Genomic DNA, 11,532 nt, shown 5'->3' on the forward strand with positions numbered 1-11,532 from the left:
TTCTTTACATGCTAATATGACTGGTATATGAACTGGTGGACAAAGCCATGTAAATAAAAAATCTAAAGGACTAGTGTAAATCATTTGTCTACCCAACTGTAATTCTGCAGTTTTTTGGTAGTAAAAGCGCAGCTAAGGGAATAGTGTCTGATTAGTGTATCTATGGAGTAATCTCCCATCAGTCATTGCAAATGCCTGTATGATATGGAATTTAAAATGTCTTATTTTTGTGAAATAAATAAATATCTCAATGATTTAGCATTGTTTTTTTTTTGTATTGCCACTCAGGAGACAGTGAGAAACTCAATGAGAAACTTCACAAAGCTGTGGATACCATCATAGTCAAACCAGAGAAAATCACTTTTACAATAAACATAACTTTTATTGACAGTAAAAAGTTTTGAGAATATCGAGGGGCACGCATTTGTAACTGCAAGAACATCTTGGTAAGCAACATGACTTTTTGAAATACAGTAATGAGGCAGTTGTACATCTTTAACTTTGAGGTAAAGTGTTTTGTCATGTTACATCATTCACAAAATATCGTATAACATTTAAAAGTCCACACAAGGAGACAAAAACCCATGCCTCATTTTCACTTCTTGAAAGTACTTCACATTTCAAAAAATAATTCACAATTCAGGGAAAAGCAGAAAACGACAAGCACACATGCTATTTTCCATTCACACACACTTCTCTACTTATCAAACCAAGTGCATTTTTCGATCACTTTTTTTCTCAAACAGTTTCAAGTATATTTTTGCCTGCAATTAAAGGAAATTAAGTTAAAACTGTGAAGCAGCAAAACCCACAATAACAAGTAAGAATACTGAGTTTGGTCTCATTCGTGTTCCCAATATTAACGTTATCAGAAAACTCACCATACTGTAGCAATAAGGTTTTTGGGTGCTATAAAGAAGCAGGAGGTAACATTTCATGGACTTGAGGAATATGCTGGATAAGATTTGGAATATAGCTGATTAAATACACCAAGGCTGAAACAAACAACACTAAATAGATAATCACAAGTGATAACTGAACAGATCCAAACTGATTTTGCTAAGTCATTTTTAAATAATTAGTTTGTTAATTCTCTTACATTATGCGAAAAAAAGGTCCAAAATCTCAGCCTCAACTGCTGAGTGCAAAACCGCAAAAGAATTGTTTTAGTTGAACTGATGTTGAATTCTCAGTCACACATTGCAGCAAACTTGAGCACAAAATGCAGAACCGGTGCACTGCTGTGGGATTCTGTAGAAGGCTGGCTCTGTTCAAAAACACACACTGGTGTTGCAAATTAGACGATCAGTTATTGTGAGTAGTATGCGATTTATCAGTGCAGTAGAACAATCACAAAAAGAAATGTGTAAAGCCATCAAGTGCTTCGGCAAAGATGTTCATATATAAGCAGGAAATCTAAAAGTGCAATCCCGTATAGGTATAGCACCCATGGGCCATCTCAGTCAGGCTCTTACTGTACACTACATAGCTCATGGTCTGATCTGCACCAGTATTCTAAGGCTCACTTTAAAATCCGAAAACCTATTTAACATCTGAGCCCTGAACGCCTGTTTCACCCTCAGGTGAATGTTTTCAAGTTAATTTCATGATTTTTTTTTTTTTTTGTCCTGATAGTCTCGCTGTGCTGCTGCACATACTCTCTCTTCTGAGGTGACTTCACACACTGTCGAACCATGCTGTAAACAATGTATTCCTACAGCAGCGTACCACTGCAGGAGTTAAGGCAGTCCATTTCTGTGCTTTGTCTGTGACAAAAGCTCCTCCCAAACCCAGAGGCACAAGCTCTCAGTGCATTTTAAGCTTACCTGACACACTACACAAAATCCCCTCTTCAACCACAAAAACAAAGCTCTTAGTGCATATGAAGCATACCAAATATAATTCTTAAAATGTACATGCTTTTCTTAACTGCCTGTGCACATTAGCTCTCAAAAGTGCTAACTAAATCACTTAGTAAAAGATGGCTAGTCAAGATTTTTGAGCACCAGTTCCACTCCGGTTTTCTTTTCTGTCTTTTATTTTTTAGTAAAGAGGAAATCCCCAAAGAAGGCACTTTTGAAGCAAAACCAGCAGTTTTGCCAGATGATTTGATATGGGAGTGCAATCAATCATAGAATGTAATTTGCCTCCACTAAACTTTTAAATGTTGCAGTGAAAATATTTTTTTCACTCGCGCCTGCTTAAGTTTAATAAATATTCTCACAATAAAACCACAAATCCTTTTTACTAACACTACGGATTTAAAGCAAACTTATCTGGTGCAGAACAAACGTGAGCCCACATTGAGAGAGAGAAGCCATCACCTCCTCTCCTCATCTGAACCACTATACCCTCTCCTCAGCCCACCTGATGCTCTCCGCGGCTGATGTGAGACGAAAACTCGTAGCGGTCCTGGCTGCGGTGGCCACAGATGTTGCACTCGAAGGGTTGGCGGAAGCCATGACAACCCATGTGGATGGTGAACATGACATGGTCCAGGAAGAGGATGCGACAGTGCCGGCAGTGGAAGGAGCGCACAGGCCGGCCATCACTTTCTAACACCTGCACAGTCTCCCTGGAAGAAAGGAGTGAGCCAGGGCTCCTCTTTACTATGGTGGGGGGTACAGGACATGCTCTCTCCCACTCTGCTTCTAAGTCTTTGGCCTGGCTGGGGCTGGAAGTGGGATGGCTGTGGGGCAGTGCTAGGGTTTGGTAGTGGAGGTGGTGGTTGTTGGAGGTACTTGTTGGGGCTGTAGCCCTTGTGCTCTGCTCTTCTGCTGTGCTCTCTGTGTCTGTAGAGTCGGGGCAGCCGTTGGGTGAGGTGGCGTGGCTATGAGCTGAGGGTTGGTCATCACGGCCTTCACCTGCCTCCCGCCCAGACCAGCCAGTTGCTATCGGCCCACCTCCACCATGGGTTCGGAGGCCCTGAGGAGTCATGTTGCTGTTGATGGAGCCTATAACTGTGCGTAGCTCCGATAAGAAGGCAGTATGGAGCGCAGGCGGCTCGTGGTTCTCCCCTTTGGCCCTGCCGCCTTGGAGATGTGAACCAGCCAACCCGGTAGAGTCCCCAGCAGGCAGAGAGCTCATGAGGTCCCCCTCCTTCTCAGAGCCAGAGGACAATTCGTAAGGTGCTTCAGGTAGGTCAAGGCGCATGTGCTTTTCACCTAGGACAATAATAAAGATGGAGGGTCTCTTGAATTGTCTTCGTCTGCTCCATTTGGTCCATTTTCATGGAGCAACAGTTTTTATAATGCCAGACCAGTTTTCTTATTATTTCTATAGTTTATCAGCCCCTTACCAAGCTGAAGCTACATCATCATTATTGTATAATTTAAATTGAAAAGAAAATGTGCATGTGTAATAGGTTATAAATACATTTATATACTCTCACTATATATGAATAATATGGCTTGTCTTATTAAAAAAAAAAAAAACTCACCCAAAAACTTCTGTGGGGTTGACCTCTTGCGTTTGGTGATGCTAATAGCCAGTCTATCCACTAACTGGATTTTTTCATTGGATGGCTGGAGCACAGGTTTAGTAATTGTCTCCATATTTAGTGACTCTTCACCTGTGAACAGAAAGCCCCTCGTCATCAACATGCCAAATAACTCATTATGTGTGTAAATATGTATGACTTGCTGAATCCAGTCTATTTGCATTTAGAATAATTCAGAAACGTACAGGCGTATTGTCTATAAGTCAGTTGGTTTGTGTTACCCTGTGTTGTCTGTGTGTTGACGGCTGTCTGGTGGTCCAGACTCTTCAGATAACTATGGCAGCGCTCTAGATGTTCCTCCAGTGTGCTCTGTTGCTTGTAGCTGCGGCTACAGTAGCTGCATTTGAAAGGTTTTCCCACCGTTGGAGAAGAAACTGCAATTCAGAGAAAAAGTTATTTAACTTGATTCTTCCATGATTAACAAAACTCCTCCCTAGACGATTGATACTGTTGACTGAATGGACGAGAAACAGGATCTACTATAGTTTATATATGTTTGTTAGAGGGGATTTTTAAATAAAAAAGAACTTATTATTAACTAGGACGGATTTTCCCATTGACCACTATGTTCCTTGCCAGTGATGACAGAAAAAACGCCTAACTCTTCACCGCAATGTTTCATCTTCGTAAGCTATCGGAAAGACTGACGTCAATTCGCTGAAATCCAGTTTGCATGAAGCTTTTCTTCGAAAATCAGCCTCTGAGACCCGCGGAGATCCAGACCTGCTATACCAAGTATGTATTTGTTGAACACCTGTTGAATGTGTGTGTTCAACAGGATTTCCTGTTTTCATAAAAATGTTAAATGTCATATTTAGTCACATGTTTTACAGTACATCCTGGTAAAAAAGGCCGATTTCCTGAGCTTCACAGAGGGGGGAAAGGGACAGTTCTAATGAATACCCAGTTAATGCATACTGTTGTTTCATGCAATATGCCTCATCATAATAAGGAATAATATTGCTATTGAAACAACTGTATCTGTCAAGTTCAATAACAGAATAGGCACATTTATGAAAAATCTCTTCATGGCGTATGTTTAATGTGTTCACTGATTTTACCTGCATGTGTGCGTAGATGTCCAGCCAGGGCATCTCTCCGGCGACAAGCGTAGTTGCAAATGGGACATTTGAAAGGCTTCTCTCCCGAATGCAACTTGATGTGGCGCAACAAGTTCCCCTTCTGGGTGAAGGAAGCTCCACACTGGTTACACTGGAAAGGCCTCTCACCTATGAGCACATAGATTAGGGATCGACCGATGTATCTTTTTCCCGGGCTGATACCGATTATTAGTAACCAATTAGACTGATGACCTATATTTGGAGCCGATTTACATTTGCTGTAAAAATTTTAATATAGGTGTCAAAATTTAGAATAACACGAACTCCAACACAGAACTTTGCTGAAATGGCTTTAAGCGTATCTTATCAAATAACAAGATTAAAGTTAATTGTTATGTTTAACCTTTATAAATGGAAAATTAAATGCATAAGGACAAGGACACGGTGTGTCATAGCTGCAAAGCAACATTCTTGCATATCAAAAATGGTCTAACAATCCCATCTCCCCAGAGATGGACTTGTTAACTATGAGTGATAAATTATCATAAACTTAATCTTTACCTGCTGCCATATTGTATTTATTTTACATTGTTAGGGGTTTTATTGATACATTTATTGATACAGCAAACTAATATTAAAAAGAGCGTTTCAAATTATTGGACAAATGCTGTATATCGACGGCGATAATCGGCCAGGCCGATTATTGGTCGACCCCTAACATGGATGGACAGAGGATTTTAGAGGTAAATCATTTGAATCATTGCCTTTATTTACTCACATTTAGGGTAATAATACATTTTGTCCATAATACTTGTCTTGCATTGTCATGACCACTGCCTTGCTGGCTTGTTCTCACCTGTGTGGCTACGCTTGTGGACCATCAGCACGTTGGGTCCGATGCAGATCATCCCGCACACCTCACACTGGAGCTTCCCATTTGGCAGCCGGATGGGTCCTGGTGAAGCAGCGTTTGGACGGGCCATCTCATTGTAAATACTCGTTCTGTCTCTTCTAGCCCCAGTGTACTCTGTGCCCCCTTCTTCCGTGAGGTCCCCTCTGTCATCCCTCCTGCTATCGTCCCTCACAGCCTCTCTGTTCTCTGGCTGTGGAGCACCTGGTGACTCATCGTCACTGCACAGCTCAACCTTGATGGAGTTTGCTGTGTAGCGAGAGGAAGAGGGGAAAGCACATTTATTATTTTTCACACATCATTTAAATTAACAATTCCATACAGATCAGGGGGCCACAATGAAACTAAGGGAGGAATAACTGACCACTAAGGGAGCGGTGTGGCGAGGACTGCTGACTGTTTGGAGATTTTGCTGAAGGACCCTGCAATCCGCCATGAAAATCCTGTTCCAGTGATGTCTCTCCTCCATTACCTGAAACACAAATATGCCCATGCTTTTAAAGTAAACATTTATATCTGGAGACTGTACACACATATGTATAGTAGTTTTTTTCCTTTGTATAAACTTACCTTGTGCATATAAGCGTCCATTGCAGTCATCAGCATTCATTCTCTCACCAGATGCCTACAGAAATATGATATAAAAACAGATACTAACTTTTTCCCCATTCATAATGATCATATTAGAAAAGATTAAATTTTCCAAATCTTAGTCACATGAAAACTGCATATAAAACCTTTGATACAAAGCATATAAAATATACTTACCAGCTGTTTGTTGGTACAAGAATAATAACAGATAGCTTTCTGCTTTCAGTTCCAAATGTCTAATAATAAGTTTGCTGTAATAAACTACTAAACTTGGATTTTGCCCTGCTATTTCTGTATCATGTAGATTCTTCTGCACAGTGGCCAGCAAATAAATATGAGAGGCTCAACATTTATATAAAAGCTAATGGCTTTGGAGGTGGAGTTAAAACTACTGGGGTTGGACAAAACAGCTGGAACACCTTACACTATAAAGCAATCTAGTGCAACATCCCCAAAAACTACACCCTTGATTTGAAGCTTTGAAGTAATATCAACAAAATTCAATATTAACATGAGATCAACTTACTAGATCCGAGAAGTGTATCATTACAGCAGCAGAAGAAGAAAACACTATATAATACTATATACAGATTTAAAAAAAATCTAAATTAAAAAGCTTTATATATAGCCTGCATTAGGACACCAGTGTGTGTATAAGCATTAGGACAATTTTCTGATAATCCATATTCAATCAACCTTTATTTTAACTCGAAAATAATATTAGGTAGAGAGCTCATTTACAATATAACCGAAATAAAAAGTTCCAAGGCACCAGGAAACACAAATAAAAAACTTACATAAAAGGCAAATTAGTAAAATAACAAAACTTTAAAATCTCACAAATCGTATAATATTGAATAATTATGTAATTATACACTTGAGATTAAGTTTGTAGGTTATATTAACTTGCTGTAGTTCATTTTGTCAACCCTCTCTGTGCAATTCGCTAGGCTTATAATAAATAATGCGGGAAATTTACTGTAGGTGACATGGTACAGTCACTCCACAGCAGACAACAAAGTGAGGTATGTGCACCACACCAATCTCCAACACTGTCGGTCCTGAGTTACAACATGTGCACACATACAATAGGCTCATGTTGATTTTATGTGACCATGTTAAGGTGATGCTCTATTCAGTTTCATTTAAAAGCAAAGAGAGGGGGAGACAAACAGACCCAGATGTAGTGCTGCACCTTTTGCTCAAATGGATGACAACAATGGACAGAGCAGAATGTGGAGCGAACGGAGGGGAAGGGAGGGGGTGTGCGGAGACAACACATCGCAGGGAAAAGGGAAAATTAATATCCTGGCATTGGCCGCGCATAGGGAGCAACAGGCGCTGATGCAGCCGGGAGACGCGCCAGTCACACCAGGGCACGGCGATTTAAAAAAAAAAAAAATCCTTTCTGCCCGACATGGGCGACTGTGCAGTAAAACATACAGCGTTACATTTTCAAATAACTATCATGCGTCTCCGTATATATCCTATACCCGCGACAACTAGTACTTGTTTTAGCTGCTTGGTGGATCTGGTCCGTTATGGCACCGATCGGCTCATGGACGGCCGAGACAGCGATCGAGACACAACGGCAATTTTGTTGCAAGAGTTGCCGCTGTCCAAATTGTCCGCATGAACGCAGCTGTCATCCAAAAATCGAGCACGTCAAACTGGACCGAGCTACACAATGTTTCTCATGAGCCGTTGCTATGGCACCCGACCACACGACAAATGGCATTCACCCTACCAACTACTCAAAAACATGCCGTACTTCCTAATTAAAACCGATGGATTGTCTTACCAAGCGCCGCAGTGAAGTCCACGAGCCTCTTCCTTACCTGGCGACCGATCGGTGTTTTCCTTTTTTAACTGTCTGGATAGCTGTTTGTTTTCCCAGGCGACGACAGCATCTCCGGGATTTTTTTTTATTTATTTTTTTTACCTGGGAATCCCAAACAACTTCCGGGCCCATGCTGGGATACAGACCGAATAATTGTGCAACAGAGCTCCTGATTCAGTGATTGCCGAATGCATCGATGCGTGTCAGCTCCGGGTACAGGTGGCAAAAATGTGGGGAAATGTTAAACATTAGCCTACAAGAACTCATAGGCTCATCACCAGACTACAGACTGCTGCGGATGAATATCTGTCTTAAGAAATTCTGGCTACAAGCTGGTCCGTAAGCCTGCTAGATTTAGTAAAATGATTCATTGAAAATTCAGACACTGTTGATGATCAAGAGCTCTTCCGGAAGTGCCAGAGAAGAATGGAGTAGGCGGGTTATTTTACATTGTAGCCTATCTTTCTCTTTGTCGTCTGTCTATAGGCCTACATGTAGGCTATTAGCCTAACTTACATAATTCAGTTAGCCTAATGGCCTATACATTTTTGTATTCATGCTTCGAAATTACAGGAAATGTCACTGGCAGTGCTTAAGCGTTTAATAGCAAGAAAGCACACATTAAAACATTAATTCAATTGTTTTGATGAAATAGTTTATGGTGAAATTACATCGATATCACCACAAGGTGGCAGCAAACTGCTGTTTGACACCAACTCTGCCAAGTAACCAAACAGACGGCTGTCAACACAATCCAAGTGTCTACGCTGCTCTTGATTCATGTTCCGTGAACAAATACAAGGTAATAATAACTGAAAAACAATGCCATCAAGAGTCCTACTGTGCCCTCGCAACTATTCACCCCACTCAGTGAAGAATGAAGGGCAACTATTTGAATCGATGAGGTCTGTGCCGTCGTAGAAGGACCTCATAAGCCTCGTGGATCTTCACGAACATTGCCTCAGCATCCTTGCTGGGATTGTGGTCTGGATGCCATGTCTTGGCCAGCTCCTTATAGCTGCGTGTTATCTCTTCAAGAGATGCCTCTACTTCCAGTGACAATACCTGCAACACAAACATATCCACTCATTTTGAAAATTATACCAGAACAACAAACCGTAGGCTACCTATCTCCAACTACAACTGTCTTAACTTGTCACTAGACCTTCCAGAGTTATGAGATTGCTCACTCGCAGTGCCTCTTTTTCTCCCTCGGTGTACTCTTTGAGGAGTATTTCCAGCACCTTCTTCCAAGCCTCTTCATAGTACCCTCCGCCAGTAAGAAAACACAAGAACCGATATGGCATTAAAAGAATGTACTCCAACACACTTCTGAGCCATGGCAGAAACCAGAAAAAATCCAGCAGTGCTGCTACGCAGTCAGAAAGGTAGTACAGTGTTGCTGTGGTGTTATGGAAAATACAGTAACCCAGCGGGGCAGAGAAGGCCAGCCAGGCTAGGCCGAGCCTGTAAAGTCGTGGAACTGGACAAAAGATAGAAATAAATGTAATTTTAGAAGGCCTTAAATGTCAGAGAGAAGCATTGTTATCAAGGTATGATATTGTCATATTTGTGAGGTCATCTTACCCAGTTCCTGTTTACTCCCAGGTGTCTGTGGAGGTTTGAACCTGCGGTGCTGTGCAGCAGTGACACTGGCGGCCAGGCTTATAGGAAGAGGTGATAAGGTGCTGCCGTAGAATATTGGGGAGGTTATGAGACAGGCGGTCAAAATTTTATGGAGATCAGAGGTCTGCTGGCCAACACTGGACACCAGATGTACCCCTGCACCCACACATAAAGGCAGCACAATCAAGTAGAAGAAATGGAGGGAGTTCAGGCCTATCAGAGCCACAGTGCCAAAGTAGATCCCAACACACACCTGTCCAGCAAATCTGACAGGACCTACAGATGGAGGGCCCATGGTGTGGGGTCTTTTTCTCTCTTTCTCTGCATCTTGATTGGCCTCGCCAACATATGCAGGAATGCGTATGAACTCTCTGACCCAGCCAAATCCAAATCCACCCAGGGTTAGCATCCATAACAGAGCATGGCTGTCTCTTCTTAAATATAAATGGTGAAGGCCCAAAGGCCCACCTAATGCCCACAGGGCATAGGCTACCATTACACTTTTTGCCATCCTTTGGCCTCAGGGATCAGTCCCTGTACAAGTGAGTATTAGTACCTGCAATGAGGAAACACAAGAGTTTAGTCGTACCTCTAAACAAAACTATGTGAAAACTATAGTATATAAATATCAATTATAATTTAGAGACTGACAGTGTCTTTGGATTATTTTATCCTGTTTACGCTGTGTTATACATTTTGGTATGTTTTCTCTATGATGTGTGCGGCTGGTATGTTTGCCGGGACACTCAAAGGGATTAATCTCTGTGATCCACTCGCCTGGTTAAATAATATATTATATAAGAGGGATTTATTTGAGCTCATGCTGGGCATTGTCATTTTAAGTCATTATGTGATCCAAAAACATATCAGGTTGTAGCTGATCAAGTTTTTACATGTGCATTACATTGTGCAAAAAGTCAGAAATTGATTTGCTAGGCAACAAACCTTTCTGATTAGTCCAATCTACAGTTATTCCAACAGGCTATATCAGACTAACCTTTCAATTTATATACTTTTTAAAATACTGTTTTTGTCTAATAATAACTGGTTACTTACTTTCCATAATTTCAATCCTTATCCCGATAAATCCTTTCCTGTCCTTTTCTGTAGTTGAAGTTGGTGCATGCTGTTGCAATAGTTGGACTTTGGATCATGACATTAAAATTATGCTTTGGCGTCAACACACGATGTGCTTCAACATTAAGTCCCCTTGATCGTTTGAACTGATATGGTGAGGAAAAGGTCTTAATGGGACATTTGTGAGAGATAGGACACTGATGTAAATGCTTCAAAGAGTACCTTATTTGTTCTGCAAACCTTTTAAAATAGAACAAACATAGAGCCATAACAAAGTACATTTGTGCTACAACAATGCCAATAAATATAATAGAAATACCAAACTGAAAACGATGTGAAAACAAGGGATAGAAGAATTATTCAGGTTCTTTATGTACAGTAAGTGAAGTAGCAATACTACTGTGTAAAATATTAATTTACCTTTAAAAGTCTTGCTTTGAAAAAGTACAAGTGTTATGAGGAAACTGTACTAGAAGTATCAAAGGTAAAGGTACTCATTATGCAGACAGATTGACCTGTGTCCAAAAAGCAAAGGAAATGCTAACCGCAGTCTACTGCAGGTAATAGGCCTACACTGACTATGGATAAATACCTCATACAGCACCACTTCAAAAATCCCAAACATGTTACTTCAGGGGAAATGTTAAGAAAGGAAATGCGGAAATAATTTTAAAACTAGTGTTTTAAGTGTGTACCACTTCACCAAGAGATGTGCATCCCTATATTCATTCTACATTATTATTATTATTTTTGTTGTTATGTCTGAAAGGTATATATTGTTTCTATCCTTAACTTTTCCTTCTTCTATACTCATTATGTTAGTCTGTCCACATTTACTAGGGTTTAGGTCAGAGCTGTGATATTGTTTTAGTGTTTTCCTTACTTGCTGTTCCTCTACCGGCCTTGAATGAACAATGAATGAACATTC

The 11,532-nt window shown here is 40.7% G+C and overlaps 2 protein-coding genes across 5 annotated transcripts; both read right to left on the bottom strand.

Moving 5' to 3' along the window:
• Positions 1-357: 357 nt before the first annotated feature.
• Positions 358-8,334, bottom strand: ikzf4 (IKAROS family zinc finger 4). 3 transcript variants are annotated; one of them, XM_038723133.1, is made up of 8 exons: positions 7,900-8,334; positions 6,041-6,095; positions 5,835-5,942; positions 5,417-5,719; positions 4,561-4,728; positions 3,721-3,873; positions 3,440-3,571; positions 358-3,164 (listed from the first exon to the last, which is right to left on the bottom strand). In XM_038723133.1, the coding sequence occupies exons 2-8, from the start codon at positions 6,078-6,080 to the stop codon at positions 2,359-2,361; spliced, it is 1,710 nt and encodes a 569-aa protein (XP_038579061.1). In that variant the 5' UTR covers positions 6,081-6,095; positions 7,900-8,334; the 3' UTR covers positions 358-2,358. The 3 variants fall into 3 exon arrangements, with proteins under 3 accessions (XP_038579061.1, XP_038579060.1, XP_038579059.1); XM_038723132.1 differs by having other exon boundaries at positions 7,863-8,334; XM_038723131.1 differs by having other exon boundaries at positions 6,239-8,334.
• A 200-nt stretch (positions 8,335-8,534) lies between these two features.
• Positions 8,535-10,733, bottom strand: dnajc22 (DnaJ (Hsp40) homolog, subfamily C, member 22). 2 transcript variants are annotated; one of them, XM_038723134.1, is made up of 4 exons: positions 10,584-10,733; positions 9,489-10,083; positions 9,092-9,384; positions 8,535-8,966 (listed from the first exon to the last, which is right to left on the bottom strand). In XM_038723134.1, the coding sequence occupies exons 2-4, from the start codon at positions 10,036-10,038 to the stop codon at positions 8,790-8,792; spliced, it is 1,020 nt and encodes a 339-aa protein (XP_038579062.1). In that variant the 5' UTR covers positions 10,039-10,083; positions 10,584-10,733; the 3' UTR covers positions 8,535-8,789. The 2 variants fall into 2 exon arrangements, with proteins under 2 accessions (XP_038579062.1, XP_038579063.1); XM_038723135.1 differs by lacking the exon at positions 10,584-10,733 and having other exon boundaries at positions 9,489-9,683; positions 9,781-10,077.
• Between the last annotated feature and the right edge of the window lie 799 nt (positions 10,734-11,532).

This window comes from Micropterus salmoides, unplaced genomic scaffold, assembly GCF_014851395.1.
Source record: "Micropterus salmoides isolate LMB-PRFRI ecotype aquatic unplaced genomic scaffold, ASM1485139v1 Ms_hic_scaffold_16, whole genome shotgun sequence".
Classification (NCBI taxonomy): Eukaryota; Metazoa; Chordata; class Actinopteri; order Centrarchiformes; family Centrarchidae; genus Micropterus; species Micropterus salmoides.

Bases quoted from the DNA above. Each gene is read 5' to 3' on its own strand.
- ikzf4 (XM_038723133.1), bottom strand. From the start codon at position 6,080: ATGAATGCTGATGACTGCAATGGACGCTTATATGCACAAG. The intron at 5,720-5,834 runs GTCAGTTATTCC...CTCGCTACACAG, and splicing joins GCCACACCGCTCCCTTAGTG to CAAACTCCATCAAGGTTGAG. The intron at 3,572-3,720 runs GTAACACAAACC...TTCTGTTCACAG, and splicing joins CAACACACAGACAACACAGG to GTGAAGAGTCACTAAATATG.
- dnajc22 (XM_038723134.1), bottom strand. From the start codon at position 10,038: ATGGCAAAAAGTGTAATGGTAGCCTATGCCCTGTGGGCATTAGGTGGG. The intron at 9,385-9,488 runs GTAAGATGACCT...TCTTTTGTCCAG, and splicing joins TGGGAGTAAACAGGAACTGG to TTCCACGACTTTACAGGCTC. The intron at 8,967-9,091 runs GTGAGCAATCTC...TTTGTGTTGCAG, and splicing joins GAGAAAAAGAGGCACTGCGA to GTATTGTCACTGGAAGTAGA.